The sequence below is a fragment of the Dipodomys spectabilis genome, unplaced genomic scaffold, assembly GCF_019054845.1.
Source record: "Dipodomys spectabilis isolate Male_0828 unplaced genomic scaffold, ASM1905484v1 ptg000115l, whole genome shotgun sequence".
Lineage (NCBI taxonomy): Eukaryota > Metazoa > Chordata > Mammalia > Rodentia > Heteromyidae > Dipodomys > Dipodomys spectabilis.
This window is the reverse complement of record NW_024870792.1, coordinates 15,285,136-15,303,151: the sequence shown is the minus strand read 5'-3', so window position 1 is coordinate 15,303,151 and position 18,016 is coordinate 15,285,136. Positions and strand designations below refer to the sequence as shown.

General features: G+C 35.2%; 1 protein-coding gene across 2 annotated transcripts in view; it reads right to left on the bottom strand.

Moving 5' to 3' along the window:
• The window catches only part of Sestd1 (SEC14 and spectrin domain containing 1), a 68,659-nt gene that overhangs the window by 28,071 nt on the left and 22,572 nt on the right, over positions 1 to 18,016 (bottom strand). For both annotated transcript variants that reach the window (XM_042688254.1, XM_042688255.1), the window contains 4 exons: positions 13,912 to 14,025; positions 7,700 to 7,813; positions 6,127 to 6,221; positions 1,742 to 1,797 (listed from right to left, as the gene is read on the bottom strand). In XM_042688254.1, the coding sequence (XP_042544188.1) occupies positions 1,742 to 1,797; positions 6,127 to 6,221; positions 7,700 to 7,813; positions 13,912 to 14,025 (379 nt within the window). The remainder of the gene's footprint in view (positions 1 to 1,741; positions 1,798 to 6,126; positions 6,222 to 7,699; positions 7,814 to 13,911; positions 14,026 to 18,016) is intronic.

The following is an 18,016-nucleotide window of genomic DNA, read 5'->3' as shown; positions in this document are numbered from 1 at the left end:
TGATTTTATTATTTGGGTGTAAAATAATAAACAGATATTTAAATTCTCATCTTTGTAGAAGAAAAAATTCTAAATTTAAATAGATTTCAATACACTAAAACAAAACTTTAAAGAAAATGAAGAGAAAAAAAATCCAGATTGTTCTCTAGTGTATTATTCTTTCAGTTCCTACCTTAATAGTGAGTAGTAGCATATAAAACAAAATTAAGTGGCATACATTTAATTTTAAAGTAGAAATTTCAAAGGCCATTTTTAATTCAATGGCTTATAAAAGCTTTCAAAATTTTAAATATGTACATGGAATTAATTTTAATATAGGGTAGTAAATTAATGACAATCTATTGCCTTTCTAAACATATAATATAGAGGTTACAAGTATTTCTTTGTTCTCTGAGTAAGTGAAATCTACATCATATTGGAAAACTTAGGATATCTGAGTCAATAAAACTAAGGTACTCTTTACTATTCATTACATTTTGGAACTGGAAAAATACATTTTAAAGATTTGTGCAAATGAAAAAAAAAAAGATTTGTGCAAATGTTAAAACACACCTAAATGTGCTCACAAATCTCCAAACACATAAGTAAAATCCATTAATTTCAGAATATTTTCTCTGTATTTACAATTACCACCTATAACATTTTCCTGGTGAATACCATCTCTCCTAGAAAAACAGCACAGCATTTTTATTTCAAACAACATAATTGGAAACCAATCTGCCTGGGCTCAGGCCAGAATTTACTAACTTTGTAGCCTGCATAAGTTCTTCAACCTTTTACACATCAATGTCCCCTTCTTAAAATTAGGACAATAGTACCTACTAGACAAGAGGGTGTTCAAGAATAAAAGAGATAATATTTGAGCATGGCCGCTTCACAGACAGATTAGAACTATGGTGTTTCCATTGGAAAAAGCTCCAATTTGTTCTCCTAGAATTTTGTGAAACTACTAGAGGTCATTAGGATGGAATTGTGTGTACATTACACAACCCTGAGAACTCACTGTTCTAGGACCACTGTGAAGTGCTAAGTGCTTTTTACTGTGATGGTATTTTAGATCTGTTTTGAACTTGTCTGATAAAGCTTAATACTTACTTGACCTTGAACAAGTTAATTATTTATCTCTGAGGCTTGGCTTTTTCAAGTACAGACAAAATAATATACTATTTGTTTAAATAGGGATACAGGTGGACCCATTGCAACAATGATATGTACAAGTTGTTATGTCGAAAACAAATTTTACAATTTTGTTGGGGGGTGGGAGGGGAGGTGGGGAGGATTGGGTAGGGGGTAGGGAAAGGATGGGAAGGGATAGGAAGGGGAAACAAATGAGGAGGCTACAATGCTTGATAAGAAATGTACTCATTATCTTGCCCATGTAATTGTAACCCCTCTGTACAGTATTTTCACAATAAAAAATAATAATATACTATTTCAAAAAGGTGATCAGGAGAATAAAATTTGAAAATATAATGTGTGGCATACAGTAGTATTCAACAATCATTAAAGCAACTCAATTAAATATAAATTTTAATAACATTTTATAAAATAGGAAGTAGCCTGACACTTCAAAGGGGAAATACTACTGTATTATTAATTTTTAATATTATTAAGTATCTTAAAACAGTATAAGGCAAATTTTTTTCCTTCCAAATTCCCATGTACATGCTATCAAAGTTTTTTAAAGAAAATAATCCAATTTGTCTAATAAATTATTATTAGCACTAATAATTTTATTTACCTGTCTGCAGAACTGTTTCAGGATCAACTGATGGGAGAAAGTTTAAATCCACTGACCTGGAAAACACCAAAAAAGAACAATTTAAAAGCTGTAAGATTTCCAACCATATTCTTATAGGATCCTTTATCAAAATAAGGATACACAAGTACAAAATCCTGAAGCATTTTATTTTAACCATCTAATTTCTCCTAAGCATAAAGAAGGCCATCAGGGAAGATTAAACACTAGTAACTTGAGAAATTCCAATATGACAAATCATAAAGTGTTTTTTTTTGTTTTTTGTTTTTTTGTTGCTGGAGGTCAAACCCAAGACTTGCTAGGCAAGTGCTTTGACACTGAGCTATTTCCCAGCCCTCATAAAACTTTTAACTCACAAACTTATACTAGTTATTGGTGTTATATAGTATCATTGAACATATGTAAAAAGAATACATTTGTGTATTTATCCACTGAACAGTGTTGAAATGACATTTATAACTACATAACAATCCAGAAGTATAACAAAGTATATGCAGCTATCCTACAACCAAAATGTATTAGGTATAGCAATTTTTAATAGATGTTAAGTATTTCCTATGACAGCGGTTTATGTCGGTAAATTGTGTGTGCATGTGTTCATGTTCCTGTGTGTGTGGTACATACTAGCAGCTACACTCTCTTCCTATTCTTTTTTTTGGTGGGGGATCCGGTCGTGGGGCCTGAACTCTGGGCCTGGGCACTGTCCCTCAGCTCTTCAGCTCAAGGCTAGTGCTCTACCACTTGAGCCACAGCGCCACTTCTGGCTTTTTTTCTTTTTGCTTATGTGGTGCTGAGGAATTGAACCCAGGGCCTCAGGCATGCAAGGCAAGCGCTCTACCACTAAGCCACCTTCCCAGCCCCCTCCTATTGTTTCTTGTGCTGCTGAATTTCTCCTTTTCTCCTTCCTTCCTTCCTTCCTTCCTTCCTTCCTTCCTTCCTTCTTCCTTCCTTCCTTCCTTCCTCTCTCTCTCTTCTTCCCCCTTTCCCTCCCTCCTTACTTTTCCTACTTCCTTCTCCTTTCTTTTTTCTTTTATGGATACCAGTACAGGGGCTTGAACTCAGAATCTGAGTGCTGTGCCTTAGCTTTTGCTCAAGGCTAGCTCTCTACCACTTGAGTCACAGCTCTACTTCCGGCTTTTTGCTGGTAAATGGCAGGTAAGAGTCTCACGGACCTTCCTGCCTGAGATGACTTCAAATGGCAATCTTCAGATCTCAGCCTCCCAAGTAGCTAGAATTAAAGGTGTGAGCTACCAGCAACCAGCTGAATATACAAACATTAAAAAAAGATGAATAATGTATATTCTGGAAAGTATACCTGCATAAATACAAAGCTCTTAAACATATATGGCAAAGAAAAGCTTAAGGAAAGACAGGAAATTAGAAATCAAAGCTAAGGACCCATGAAGCTTCCTCACTTCTTTTTTTTTGGGGGGGGGTCTGGTCCTGGGGCCTGAATTCTGGGCCTGGGTGATGTCCCTCAGCTCTTCAGCTCAAGGCTAGCGCTCTACCACTTGAGCCACAGCGCCACTTCCGGCCTTTTTTCTTTTTGCTTATGTGGTGCTGAGGAATCGAACCCAGGGCCTCATGCATGCAAGGCAAGCACTCTACCACTGAGCCACCTTCCCAGCCCATCACTTCTGTCAACTGCTCTAGGCCCTCATTTCTTATGTAGTCAAGATGCTTTAGGAAGCACTGACAGAAAGAAGGTTGATGAAACTCTAAGAGGAGGAACTGTACTATCGGGGTATAAGAGAAATTAAGCAATAACACTGGGTATAAAAGGAATTAAGCAATAATACTTGAGTGCCTTGAAGTGTGATGAGAAAATAAAATATTTTACTTAATAATTTATTTAGACATACAAACCATCATTTCCCAGAGTGTTTCTCAAAACCTGGACAAGCTACTACTAAAAAGTATGGGAAGTTCTAAGGAAGCAATTTAACTGGCTCCTTCATTGTGGTGAAAAAACAAAAACAAAAATACATAATGTTTAGAAATATTCTCAAGGACAGAAAACCAGTCCACAGCATTAAACTGTTTGTCCATGGACTTCACTTTTTATAAAAGCCCTCTCCAGAGATATCTTTCCTGAAGAATGTGACTAAGAAATAGCAAATTTATTCTGATGAACTAATTTAAAAGTGAAGATATCTAATTTTTATAAAGTACCTTGTGTGTCATTTTTAATTCCTAAACTACAGCACATGCATGTGACAGCTATACAAACATAATAACATAATTAAATATTTACTTTTTGTGTGTGTATGTGTGCCAGTCCTGTGCTTGAACTCAGACTCTGGGCACTATAACTTTTTTTTTTTTTTGCCTAAGACTAGTGTTATTCCATTTGAACCACAACTCCATTTCTGACTTTTTGGTGGTTAAGTGGAGGTAAGAGTCTCACAGACTTTTATGCTCAGTCCTGGCTTTGAACCAAGACCCTCAGATCTCAGCTTCCTGAGTAGCTAGGGTTACAGACATGAGCTACCAGCACCCAGCTTAAATATTTTCTTTTTTATATAGTATCTACAGGAAAACAACATGCCTGTTTGTGTTAACTTTAACTAGATTCACATTCAAACTGTTGTTTATTTTGACTTTGCTTTTGTCAAGATTTATTATTATAAGTATGATCCTCTTCTACCCTCTGACCTAGGTATCCAAATGCTTTGTGATACTATAAACTCAAAGATGTATTTCATCAAGGTTTCAAGATAAGAGAAAAAAGAGCTAAACAAAGATACCTGTTGATTCCTTCAAATTTCTTAAGGAAAAACTGTCAGTGCTTACTAATCATTAAAAGATAAGGAGATAATGTATTTCCTGAAGTGCTTATTACTTGGAGAGAGACAAACGTACGCTTCCAACATAAAAATAAAAATGGCAAGGTTATAATATTCAATGGATATGTGCTCAAATTATAAGACTAGGTAGTTACATTGAGGTAATAAAACTTAACTTTGCCCATTATCATAAAATACTAAGTCTTCAAATTAAGCTTCTGAATCTCACATATTTTACAAAGATAAGGAAGGTCTACAAGCTATTTATTTAAGAGCTAATGCATATAAATAAAATTAAAATCATTTTAAGCTGCAAATGCTTTCAGGTTATTTACTAGGAAAAAGTAAAACTAAAAAGGGTAGAAAATGTTTTATGAAAATGTGTTTTGAAAACACATTATTGCAAACAAACATGTTCCACAATCTAAAATATGTTACTATTCATTAAAAAAAAATGTTTATTGAGCCAGGCACAGGTAGTACACACTTATAATCCTACCTTCTCAAAAAGTGGAAATCAAGGAGGATCAAGAATTCTGCTTAACTCCAGAAAAGAACTTTCATGAAATTCCATTTCAAAAGAAAAAGCTGGAAGCAAGGCACCAGTGGATCACACTTACAATCGTAGCTACTTTAGGAGGCTGAGGTCTGAGGATCACAGCTTGAAGACAGCCCAGGCAGAAAAGTCCATGAGACTTTTATCTCCAGTTAACCACAAAAAAAGCTGGAAGCAGAGCCGTGGCAGCTCCAGTGGTAAAGCACTTGCCTTGAGCAAAAAAGCTTAGGGACAGCACCAAGTCCCTGGGTTCAAGACCCGCCCCCCCCACCCCATACACACACACAAAAGTTGAGAATGGTGATGTAAAACTGTCATCCTTGCTGCACAAAAAGCATAAATAGCAGATTGGGATCAAGGTCAGCCCTGGCAAAAAGTGAGACCTTATCTGAAAAATAACCAGAGGAAATAAAGACTGGATGAAGCAGTAGATTCAAGCAGTACATCATCTGCCTCACAAGTTGAAGTCCTGATTTCAAACCCCAGTATCAAAAAAACAACAACAAAAAAATAATGGCTTTTGTAGCCAGACATGGTGGCCCATATCTGTAATCCTAGATATTTGGGAGGTAAAAATCAGAGGGACTACAGTTTAAGATTGACCCAGAGAAGAAAATGTGCTAGGCTCTTTCTCAGCCAATAAAAAGTCAGTCATGGTGGTATGCAGCCATTATTCTGAAAAGCATTAATAGGAGAATCGAAGTCCAGGATAACCTATGCATAAATATAAGAAAGAACTAGAATAAAGAAGGGAAGGAATTGTGTTGAAGTGGTAACAAATTCTTAGTTAAATTCTCAGTAACATGAAGGGAGGGAGGTAAGAAAGAGGGGGAACAGAATTTTTGGCTAAAAAAATTCAAATGCTTTGCACATCAAACGTATTTTTATTAATGGTATATATCAATTTAGATGGAATATAAATTTTTCTATTATAGTGCTTTTAGCTGTCATCAACAGTATATGTATCACTTAACAGATTACTCATAACTTTGCATGAATATAATAAAATGCCAACAGCCACCTACCTTTCTTTCTCTTGATTTCCTTTTTCACTTCCATTGTTAATCAAAGCAAGTTCATCTAATAATGATGTAGATTCCTTTGTAAACTTCTCAAAAACCTACAACATAGATATTATTAACAGGCTAAAAATAATTTTAAAAATCAATATGTAATGAGGATTTTCAGTTAAAAGGAACAGAATCAGTCAGTGAATATTTCCTTTCCAGCAAGTCACTCAGTATGGTTGAACTACAGAGTAAACAGTGCGGTTAATAAGACAAAATTATATCCTCCAAAAATGAATTGTTCTCATAGAAAATAATTTTTTAAGTTAAAACACATTAAGAGATTACTTTTATTCTTCGTTCAGACAAGTTAATTTTTATTTTAGTTTATTTATTTCTGTCAGTTGTAGGGCTTGAACTCAGGGCCAGAGCACTGTCCCTGACCTTTTCTGCTCAAGATAGGACCCTACCACTTTAAGCTACAAATCCACTCCTGGTTTTCTGGTGATTAGTCAGAGATAAGCCTCTCATGGCCATGGCCTTTTCTGCCTGGGCTGGCACTGAACCACATTCTTCACATCTCAGCATCGTGTGTAGCTAGGATTATATAGGCATGAGACACCAGTGCCTGACAGACAAGTTAATTTTTATTCTTGTGTTTTTCTGAGGAACATTTGGACCCATAGCAAATTTTATAACTACATGAGTTGAGTAGGCCAATTTTGACCTCTAATTCTAATGACAGAATATGTCTTCAGCTTATTCTTTCACCAATCTATAATGTTATTATAAAATTATTAAGTTTTATAGATCAGTTGTAGCACAAAAATAGTCATAATTTTAACATTTCTGGAACAGGATTTGGGAAAAATGTGTTTAAATATATATAATAATGTGGACATGTGGACACAGTTGTCTGATATAACTGTTCAAATATGGTACAAGGAGAAATGGTTACACATTCAGAGAATCGAAGTACATTACTTTCCAATAACATTAACACCTAACCTAAACAAAATTAATTTGACAGTTTTGCAGTTTAATTAAATAATACATTATATACAGCAGCATTTCAGTCTGAACAGGAGATAGGCTTTCAATCAAGATACGTTTTTTTTCTGTCAAACTGCACCTCAAGCTGATAATTCAAACTGATGTTTAAATATCCTCTGAAAATTGTATATCAATAGGGACTTTTTGTGTGTCATTCTGTTATTCTACTTAAAAGATTGATCATTTTTACTGATACCTCTAATTCCAACAGCTAACACCACAGAATATGTTCATATGCTCATGTTGGGTGCAATTTTAAGTATTTGAGGTATATTCATTTTGCTTTACCCACAACCTTGCAAGGATGTGAGACATAGCGAAATTAAGGAAATTATCAAAGTTCATATACTGACATCTTGATTCTAAATAAAGGAGTCTTATTCCAGATTAATTGTCCACAAACATTGTTATAATGTCGTATGCAATATACTTCTCTGTTTTTGTAAACAAGAAAAGCATCGACTTTTTAGTTGATTAAAGCTAGTTATGAAAATTTCTTATACACAGTTAACATTTTATCTCGCTATACTATACCAACCAGCCTCTTATTTAACCAGTCCATGTGATCATAAGTGAGACTCCCACCAAAGTCTTCTGTTAATTGGCATGGTTCTATGTAACGAGTCAACTTGTTGGCAGACACTAAAATAACCTGTAAGAAAAAAAGGAAAAAAAGTGACTAAATCATTACTAAAATCTTTGGAAGTAAGAAAGGTATTGAAATATATTAAAATCTACAATACTATTATAACATGATGACATATCATCATTTAATTAAGAACAAATTCAATTGGAAGACTGAAGCAAGACGGCACCTGAGTAACTTCCTTCAACCCATGAAAAAGAGATATGATTATAAATACATATATCTATTACAAAATACTCAGAAAAAGCTGGAAGTAGCACTGTGGCTCAAGTAGTAGAGTGCTAGCCTTGAGCACAAAGAAGCTCAGAGACAGCTCCCAGGCCCTGAGTTCAACCCAGGACCAGAATTTAATAAAATTAATAAAATACTAATAAAATTCAGAGAGCAACTAGGGAATAACTTATAAAACCCCAAAACTGGAACATCTAGAAGAAATATATTTCTACTAGTTTTATTTTTACCTACCAAAATTGAACCCAGAGGACAAAATCCATATAACAAGTCTATAAAAGACATAGAAATTAAAGTACTAACAAACAATTATCCAACAAACAGCCCAGAACCTGATGAATTAACTGCTGAATCTTACCATATCTTTAAAAATTTCAAATCAATATTTCTCAACTAGTTCCATCAAGTAGAAAGAAAAGGAACATTAGCAAAGTCATTCTATGTTATTTTGATGTCAAAACTAGAAATGACACAACAACAAAAACAAATGCCCTAATGAACACAGGTGTCAAAATTTCTTAATAAATACTTGCAAATCAAGTTCAGCACAGCAGAAAAGAATATAACCTATAATCAAGGTGGCCTCATTCAAGGATAGCTCAACATGTCCAAATCAATAATAAACATAATAATATAAAACAGTATAAAAGCAAACTGAAACAAAAAACACATTATCATCCCATTAGATGCAGAAAATACTATTAACAAAATTCACCATTTATCACTTTATGATAAAACTCAGAAGAAACCAGAAGGATTGTACCTCAATATAATATAGGCTACATGTAATAAATCTATACCAACATCATACTTAACCCAAAATAATTAAAATTTTTTCTCTAAAGCTAGAAACAAGATATTCCCCAATGCTGATATGGTACCCTATTACCCACAGACAATTTGAGAAAATAGTCTAATGGGTCCAAATTTTTGGCAGGTTGGGTCTTAGGCTTGATAGGCAGGCACTCTACCACTTGAGCCACTCCACCAATGGTTTTTGCTTTCATTGTTTTTCTAGTAAGGTCTTGCTTTTTGCTCAAGCTTTCCTGGATCTCCATCCTCCTATTCATACTCCCTACATAGTTGGAATGACAAGCATACTAGGCCCTGAGTTTAAAACCACAGTACCATAAAAAAAGTTAAAGAACTAGGGCTGGGAATGTGGCTTAGTGGTAGAGAACTTGCCTAGCATGCATGAAGCTCTGGGTTCCATTCCCAAGTACCACATACACAGAAAAAGCCAGAAGTGGTGCTGTGGCTCAAGGGGTAGAGTGCTAGCCTTGAGAAAAAAAAAAGCTCAGAGACAGTGTCTAGGCCCTGAGTTCAAGCCCCAGGACTGGCAAAAATAAAATAAAATAAAATAAAAATAGAGAACTAAGTAAATTATTTCTCAATAAATAATATTTATTAGTCATAATGCTAGCCATACAACAGAGTAGTTAGGAAAAACGGTATTTTCTCTTAAAGGCTTGTTTTCCACAAAGTATTCACTAAGTTTTTAATATACACACAGACAAAATACAAAAATATGGATAAGTAAAAATTTAAATTAAGCATTAACACTATCAGCAGGTGCACACTGATTTATTTAATGATTGGATAGTGGGTAGGAAATGTTTATTATTAAGCTTCATTTATTTATTTACATTTTTAAAGAATATTCAGCAAACACTATTTAAAATTTCAGAGATGGGAGCTGGTGGCTCATGCCTGTAATCCTAGCTACTCAGGAGGCTGAGATCTGAGGATCTCAATTTGAAGCCAGCCTGGGCAGGAAAATTACATAACACTCTTGCTTCCAGTTAACCACCAGAAAACTGGAAATGGCACTGTGGCTCAGTGGTAGAGCACTATCCTTGGACAAAATAAGCTCACAGACAGTGCCCAGGACCTGAGTTCAGGCCCCATGACCAAAAAATAAAAGAAAATACAACAAAATAAAATTTTAGAACAGAAAGGATAGAGAAAAGAAGGGAAGGATGGAAAGAAGGAGCAAGATGAGTAGGAATCTCAAGCTGAGGACAACGCCTCTGAGAAGGCAGACCCAGAGCCATGGGAAATGGAGAGACAGGATATGGTGATAACTAGAAGGGTGAGGGAAACCATATACTTCTTTCCCATAACAAATGATAATAAGATTTAGCACAACAAATTATATTCTGGTTTGTTTAATAACTGCATACTTAACATTATACTGAGTGCTTTATCAACTGACTAACATCCCCAGGTCTTATTTTTGTTTTCTTTAGCTTAGTTTTCAGATAGTGTCTTGTTATTTGCCTGGGGCTGGCTTCAGACCACCACCGTCCTACTTCTGCCTTCTGCATAGCTGTGATTACAGAAATGGATCACCACACCCAGTTATTTATAGCTATTCTAAATAGCAATTTAATGTCTCTCAAACAAGGAGTTGGTACACACTGCCTATTCTGGTAATAGTGGGACTAATTTAAAATTTAAAAAGAAAAACAAAATAAAAAGAACATTGCAAATGTTTCTCACTTCATGGCAAACTGTCCTAAAGAGCTTTATTTTATTCTCGGGCTTGAGTGGAAGATATTTTTTTGGGGGGGTGGGGGGCCCGGTTGTGGGGCCGAACTCTGGGCCTGGGCGCTGTCCCTCAGCTCTTCAGCTCAAGGCTAGCACTCTACCACTTGAGCCACAGTGCCACTTCTGGCTTTTTTCTATTTGCTTATGTGGTGCTGAGGAATCGAACCCAGGGCCTCATGCATGCAAGGCAAGCACTCTACCACTGAGCCACCTTCCCAGCCCCACAAGTGGAAGATTTTTTGATGAGCTCTCTGACTCTGGTGTGGTGTTACAGTGAACAGTGAGTGGAGTTACCCATGGGAGCTATTTAACCTGCCATCAGGTTGGAATCTGTAGACTTACAATCTATAAATACTAATGACAACCAAGCCCCAGGAGTAAGCTTTTCCATTCCTCAGAAATGTCTAGTTATGTTTTAATAAAACATATTCTAACAATGAAACTAAGAGACAGATGCATATCCCATGACGAAATAAACTATTTGCTAAATGAGGCATCAATTCATACCTGAAAAGATACTATGACCTAACATTCTCTCTCCTGAAAAGATACACAGAAAATGTCAAATTAAATGGATGATTTGTCTACTTCTCTACAATGCTTTATTTGAGACAAAATTAAACTCTGAAGAGTATGTCTTTTGAGTAAACACCAAAATCATGCCTGTCAGTTTGAATGCAGAGCCTTGAACTCTCCTTGGATTTTGCTTGGCTAATTTCCTACCACTTAGGCCATGCTTTCACCTCAGCTTTTTGCTGATTAATTGCAAATAGAGCCTCACAGACTTTTCTGCTCATGTTGGCTTTGAACCTCCATCCTCTAGATCTCAGCACTTGAGTAGTTAGGATTATATGCGTGAGTCACTGGTGCTTGGCCCTGTAAACATTCTTTTAATGCAAAATACAAAGACAAAAATAGTAGGAAAACATCTTACTCTACAAATACTGACACCAGCGGCTACCTTTAGAGGTACACAAGGAGGAAGAGGTATCCGTACAGGAAGCAAATTCCCTCGGCAATGCCTGCTTACACTGGAGAACAACTGTCCCCTTGCCTTTGGAAAATGACATCAGGAGACAACACATAATTACAGACACTACTTCTGAGAAGACAAAGCAGCTCTAAGCAAGCATCACTCTATACCAGCGAGACAGCACACAGGCTGTGATTTTACAGAAAGAGCAACTTCCAGTGCTGAAGCATAAATAAGAAACACAGTGGAGTGAAATAAAACTAGAAAGCTGACAATGGAAACAGTAGAGCAGAAGGTTCTAGAAGCTATAAAAACAAGGAAACAAATTAGAACACAAACAACTGACATAAAGAAAACAGAAAATGGAAACATTTCAGAGCTGATGTGGTAAAAGATTACCAATTCCATATCAGGTCAATTTTTCTAAATTGACTCACTAAGGCTTCTTAAGTTACAAATAGTACCAAGACTACCCAAGTTCCTTTCTGTCATAATCACTTTAAGAGTCTACTGTCTGTTAATACAGACAACCTGGGTGCCAGTGTAATAGAGGGCTTCCTGTTTGTTAGAGAGAAGGAGAAAGCACCAGCGAAGTTATTATGCTTCCCAATTCAAAGGGAAGAATTGTTATTTGCCCATTTAATAAATGGCATTAGTGATCTTTGATACTTAAGACAGGTGATTTTTCCATAAATTATGAAATTATCTTTTTTCATGCTGGACTTTAAGATTATATAAAATGAAAAATGGTATTATATAACCAAATATAGGAGAATTATTTCCATGTCTTAATAACAGAAATTCTTTTAGACTTATAAGAACAGCTGCCTTACTTCTAATATTTTATTTTTATTAAAAAAATATTTATTAAACAGATGGGTTGCAGTTACCAAAGTCAGGTAAACTGTACATTTCCTTTTGAACAATGTCACTGCTTCCCTTGCTCTCTCCCCAGTTTTTCCCTCCTATCCTACCCACAAGTTGTATAGTTTTTCAACATGGTATCCAGTGAGTACCACTGCTGAATTTGTTCACCTTTTGTCCATGCACACTTCCAAAGAAAATAGACAACCAAAAAAAAAAAGAAAACAAAAACAGACATGAACCCCAAGACAGGGACACAGCGGTTTTTTTCTTTCTTGCTATTGTTTTTAACGTACTTATAATGTACTATGTGATTCTCTTGTTTCTTGTTCTTCCTCACGGTATAACCCCCATTTTCACTGTATCTGATTCCGGTGTCCTGCATCTTGTATATATACATTTTTATAATTTGTGGAGGGGAAGGGATATAACAAAATGCTTAAATAAAGATACAGGTTGACCCACTGTAAAAATGAGATGTACAAGACACTACATTGAAAATAAATTTTACAACTTTTGGGGGAGAGGGAGGAGTTGGGGAGGGAAGAGATGATAGGGGAAAAACAGAAGAGGAGGTAACAATGCTTGATAGGAAATGTACTCATTACCCTACTCATGTAACTGTAACCCCTCTGTACAGTATTTTTACAATAAAAAATATATATAGAAAGAAAAAAAAGAAAACAAAAACGGCAAAAAAGAAAAAAATCATTTCCATTTCCTGGAGTTCATTTCCATAACTATTATTCTGTATGATCAGATGCACATAGGTACTGCGCCTTTCTGTTCCTTTCCTGAGAGTATCTTCCTTTGGTCATATTGTGTGTGAATGCCTAGAGACCTGTATTTTAATGTATTTTAGATCTAGTTTCCTCATATGAGAAGGAATATGCACCATTTGATTCTCTGAGCTTGCTTACCTCGGTTAACAAGATTTGTTAAAAATAAATTGTTATATTTCTTTTTAAACAATTATACATTAAAAAAAAAGTTTGCAACTCCAGGCTGGTTGTTAACTGACTTTTTTATTTTGTGCTGGTACAGTGTTATGCTTGCTGAACTGCTGTTCATGCACCAGCCTTGCTTTGACCTCATTAATTACACTTAACACAGAGGATCAACACCAGACTTCTTGTGAGAAAGATACTAAAAACTTAATGTCACATCATAGAAATTAGACTTCAAAATGTATTGGATTAGTAGTATTTATTAAATTTTGTTAAGGAAACAACACACATTTATTTATTTAAAAAGGCTCCAGTTACTTGAAAGAGTTAGTAAAGAGTGACATATGTACAACTAAAGTTTTTGTAGTCATTCACAAAGAATCTACTCTCTAAGCCCCTGAATTCTGATTATATACTAATTATAGTGTGAAGCACTAATTAAGCAATGCTAATAACCATCTTGAACAAATAAAGTAATAATGGCAAAATACTTTAAAAATACAATACTTCTTTTAGATTTTTTACCAGATTATACTTGCCTCAAAGCCAAGTCTATCCTTTTCTTTCCAGAAACAAAAATGTGTTACTTTCTTATCCCAGAATTCATCTGGCTTCACTACACAAACAAGGGATACCTCTGCTGGAACAACATTCTGTAAAACACAGGGAAATAGGTAAAAATTACGCATGCAGAATGTTAAATTATTACATTAAAATTAATATTCATAAATTATGCTAAGTAAGAAACTTAGGAAAAAATTAAAATAAAGTAGAAAAAAGTCTCCAAACTTCCAAAAACAAATGGCAATAAAGATGTGATAGCTATTTAGAAGAGATTTCAATGTTAGACAGACTATATGAACTACTTTTTGTTTTTCTCAACTCTCTACTAGCGAGTAAATTTACAGTTCAAGGAAAGTTTTAGCTAGAAATAATTAAAACCAGATTTTTTGGGGCATACAAAAAAATTTCTAATACTATCATCTTAAAGAATCTCTTCAAAAATATAAAGTCAATTTTCATCAAAGTAAGTTTAGTCTCTACCATACAAATTCTGCATGATTATCTTTCACATTATACAACTTTGCAATTGCTGGATATGGTTATTTGTACTACCTGAAGAAGAAAGGAAATTAATATTTATTGCCTTACACATATTTCACATGTATTTTTCAGGAAATTTCAGAAAGTCTAACTTTAAAACACATCTTTTATTCTAAACATTTCTACCATCTGCAATGCTAACATTGCCAAACCATTCCCATTTCTAAAATATTCTTGTACTAAGATTACTGCTTGACATTTCTCTCATGCTCACAATAGGGTTCAAACCTTTTTCCCAGGGCCTCTGACATACTCCAAGCTTAGTCCCTGCTGTCCTAGGGACCCCACCTTTCACCTCTCCCCACAACTGTCATGATGACCCTTGCTGCTCCTAACTTGTAAGTCTGCTCCCACCTCAGGCCTTTCCCCATAATGCCTGTGTCCAGAATGTCCTTTCTATAATAGCAAGACTATCCTGTTTATTTAAGCATCTATATAAATGCCTTAAAGAGACCTTACTCATCCCTCCTACCCGAAGCAATACTTTTAGGCTGCCTTTGGCACTACCTTTCCATAGCACCCATCATCTGATGTTATATTAGTTATTAATTTGCTTAATTGCTCACTAATTTCTCAAATAGCTCACTAACTCCTCAAACAGCCTATGAGGTTTCCAACAACAGGTACCTGACCTATTATGTCACCCTTAAAGTTGCAATATCTGACATACAGAAAACACTAAATATTTGCTGAATAAGCAAATCCTCATTAACAAGTACATCTCATTTTTTCTATTTTACAGAATAATCTTAGTGTCACAAAGTACCTCATCTAAGATAATGAGTTTAAAAGTAATGAATAGAAACCAGGTACATCTGATTCTCAAGTTCTATCACAGCATTTTAGATGTCCTCGACCACAGGTTAGATAAACTTCATTTTAGGCTTCGCAAGCCATACTGCTTCTGTGGCAACTACTCAATTCTGACAAAATAGAGGAAAGAAGACATAGATTCTATGTAAACGATAGGCATAGCCTCATGCCAATGAAGTTTATTTACATTTAGAGGTCTCATTCCTATTCTAAACCATAGCAGTGATAAACAACACAAAACTTTTAAGAGAAAATCTTATAATTTAAATGTGTCACTGGGAACTTCAGAAATCTAGTGCCTCTTGCAATGATTGGGCTATAACTAAGGAAAACAAAACAAAACTCAAAAGTGTCAAAACTTTAATCAGAGAAGCTAAGAACATTAGAAATTTATTCAGTTATTGACTTGCAGAAGATTTCAAAAACATGAAAGCTGTGAGAACCTTTGAGAAAAAAAAAAAGTGAGTGATTCTGCCTGTAGAAATGTTTTAACCAGGCAAAACAGTAGGCCATGGCAAACTCTGAAAAGATCAATTATGAATAAATCCAAAAGTTGGTAAAAAAAAAAAAAAAAAAACTATCAGAAAAGAAATTGCAAGGGCAGATGAATCCACTGATTCTTCTTCAACACTGCCACTGCTCGAAGTCCAGTTTAAATGGCAAGTCCCAAACATCTTATCCATGATACATATGAATGTAGGAAACATATGATACATACGATATATACATATGGTACATATGATGTAGGGAAGACCACAAGATCATAATTCATGGGACTTCTCTTCTACAAATAATTTTAACAACTTTTTTCACAGAGAAGAGGTAATCATCAGGGTTTGGAATGTAAAAGTGCCAGAACATACTTGCCAGAAAAAAGTATTAATCTATGCTCCTCAAAAACTGATCCTACAGAGGCCTTTTCTACCCACAAGTGATCTTAGAGATGAAATATTTAGGTCAAACGCTCAAAAAGAATGAAGAAATGAGCAGATAATTTGGGTATATGCGCTGGTTAAAAAAAATAATACACAATACTTGATAAGAAAAGTACTCATTATCTTGCCCATGTAATTGTAACTCCTCTGTACAGTATTTTCACAATTAAAAAAAATTTAAAAAAATCAATTTTGCAATTAAAATTAATGATTTTAAATATGAAAAAAATAATAATACACACTTAAGCTGGGTGTTGATGGTTCATGCCTATAATCCTAGCTACTCAGGATGCTGAGATCTGAGGATTACCATTTGAAGCCAGCCTGTCTGGAAAGTCTATGAGACTCTTTTCTCCAATTAACCATCAAAGGCAGGAATGGAGCAGTGGCTCTAGATACAGCATTCAGAGTTCAAGCCCCAGATCTGGCACAACAAAATAAAACAAAACAAAACAAAAAACTAAACAAGCAAGAGAAAAAAAAAGAGTAAAACCAAGTCTGAGTTCTAAGGCAATTCTAATTTCCAGTTTTAAATTATTTGAATTCCTTATGTTTTGGATGACCTTCTAAGATATGAGACCTTACTCTGAAAGGTTAGATTGTGAGGCTAAAATTAAGTAAGATAATTCACCTAGCAATAATAGAAAAGTACTTGAACCACATTAAACACTGAAACTAAAACCAAAATTACTTTGTTCCCACTACTCAGATACTTTTATCCCAATTACTCTAAATAAATGATCAAACATTAGGAATTATTTGCCTTAGTAATCACTTACATTTTTAAATTATATTTTCTCCACAGAACCATAAAGCAGCTCTCAACTATTCATCAAATTCATTTAAAACTCCTGATCTATCTCTCACCATTATTGATATTCACCTCACTGAATGCTCTCTACCCCACACTACCATCAAATTATATTTTCTCATAGCAGTCTCTATCAACTCTTCATTGAATGTGCTTCATTTTTGAGTTATCACTAAGCCACAGTCCCTGCCAGGACTGGCTTTTCATTTTCATTCATTTAAACTAAGATAACTTCTTTAATTATCTCAACTCTTGCTTCTCTAGAAATCTTTCTATGGACAACTGGGTGCCTAAGAGTAAGCCAGGCCCTTTCAGTCACTCAAATGTTTTATTTTCCCATTTCACAAGGTAATAGTTCCAAAGCTCTTCTAATAAACCTAAAACTTCTAACTAGGAGACTGCTACATGCCAGGGGTCATAGACCCATTCTGTGACAAACATAGGAAATACATAACAGGCTAGGCCCCATTCTCAAGGACTTAATAACTTGGTTTATTAAATGTAATCTGCAAGCCTTTAAGGTCCCACAAAAAAACTTAACTTAACAGGGCTGGGAAAGTGGCTCAGTGGTAGAGCGTTTGCCTTACATGCATGAGGCCATGGGTTCAATTCCTCAGCACCACATAAGCAAAAAGAAAAAAGTTGGAAGTGGCGCTGTGGCTCAAAGCGCTAGCCTTGAGCTGAAAAGCTGAGGGACAGCGCCAGGCCCAAAGTTCAGGCCCCAGGGCAAAAAAAAAAAAAAAACAACAATAACAAAAAACAAAAAAAACTTAACTACATTTCTTCTGGGCTATAAATAATAAATAAAATCATCATGAATCCTGGTGTATTTTGAAGGAAAGACAGGGATGACAGCCACACCTATGAAGTTTTATCAGCTTTATCCAGCCCTTCTCCTCCCTACCCTGTGAGAACGGAGCCCAGGGGAGCACACAGAGGCAGCAGCACAGCATGAACAGCTCAGGTGAGCCTGCTTTTGGT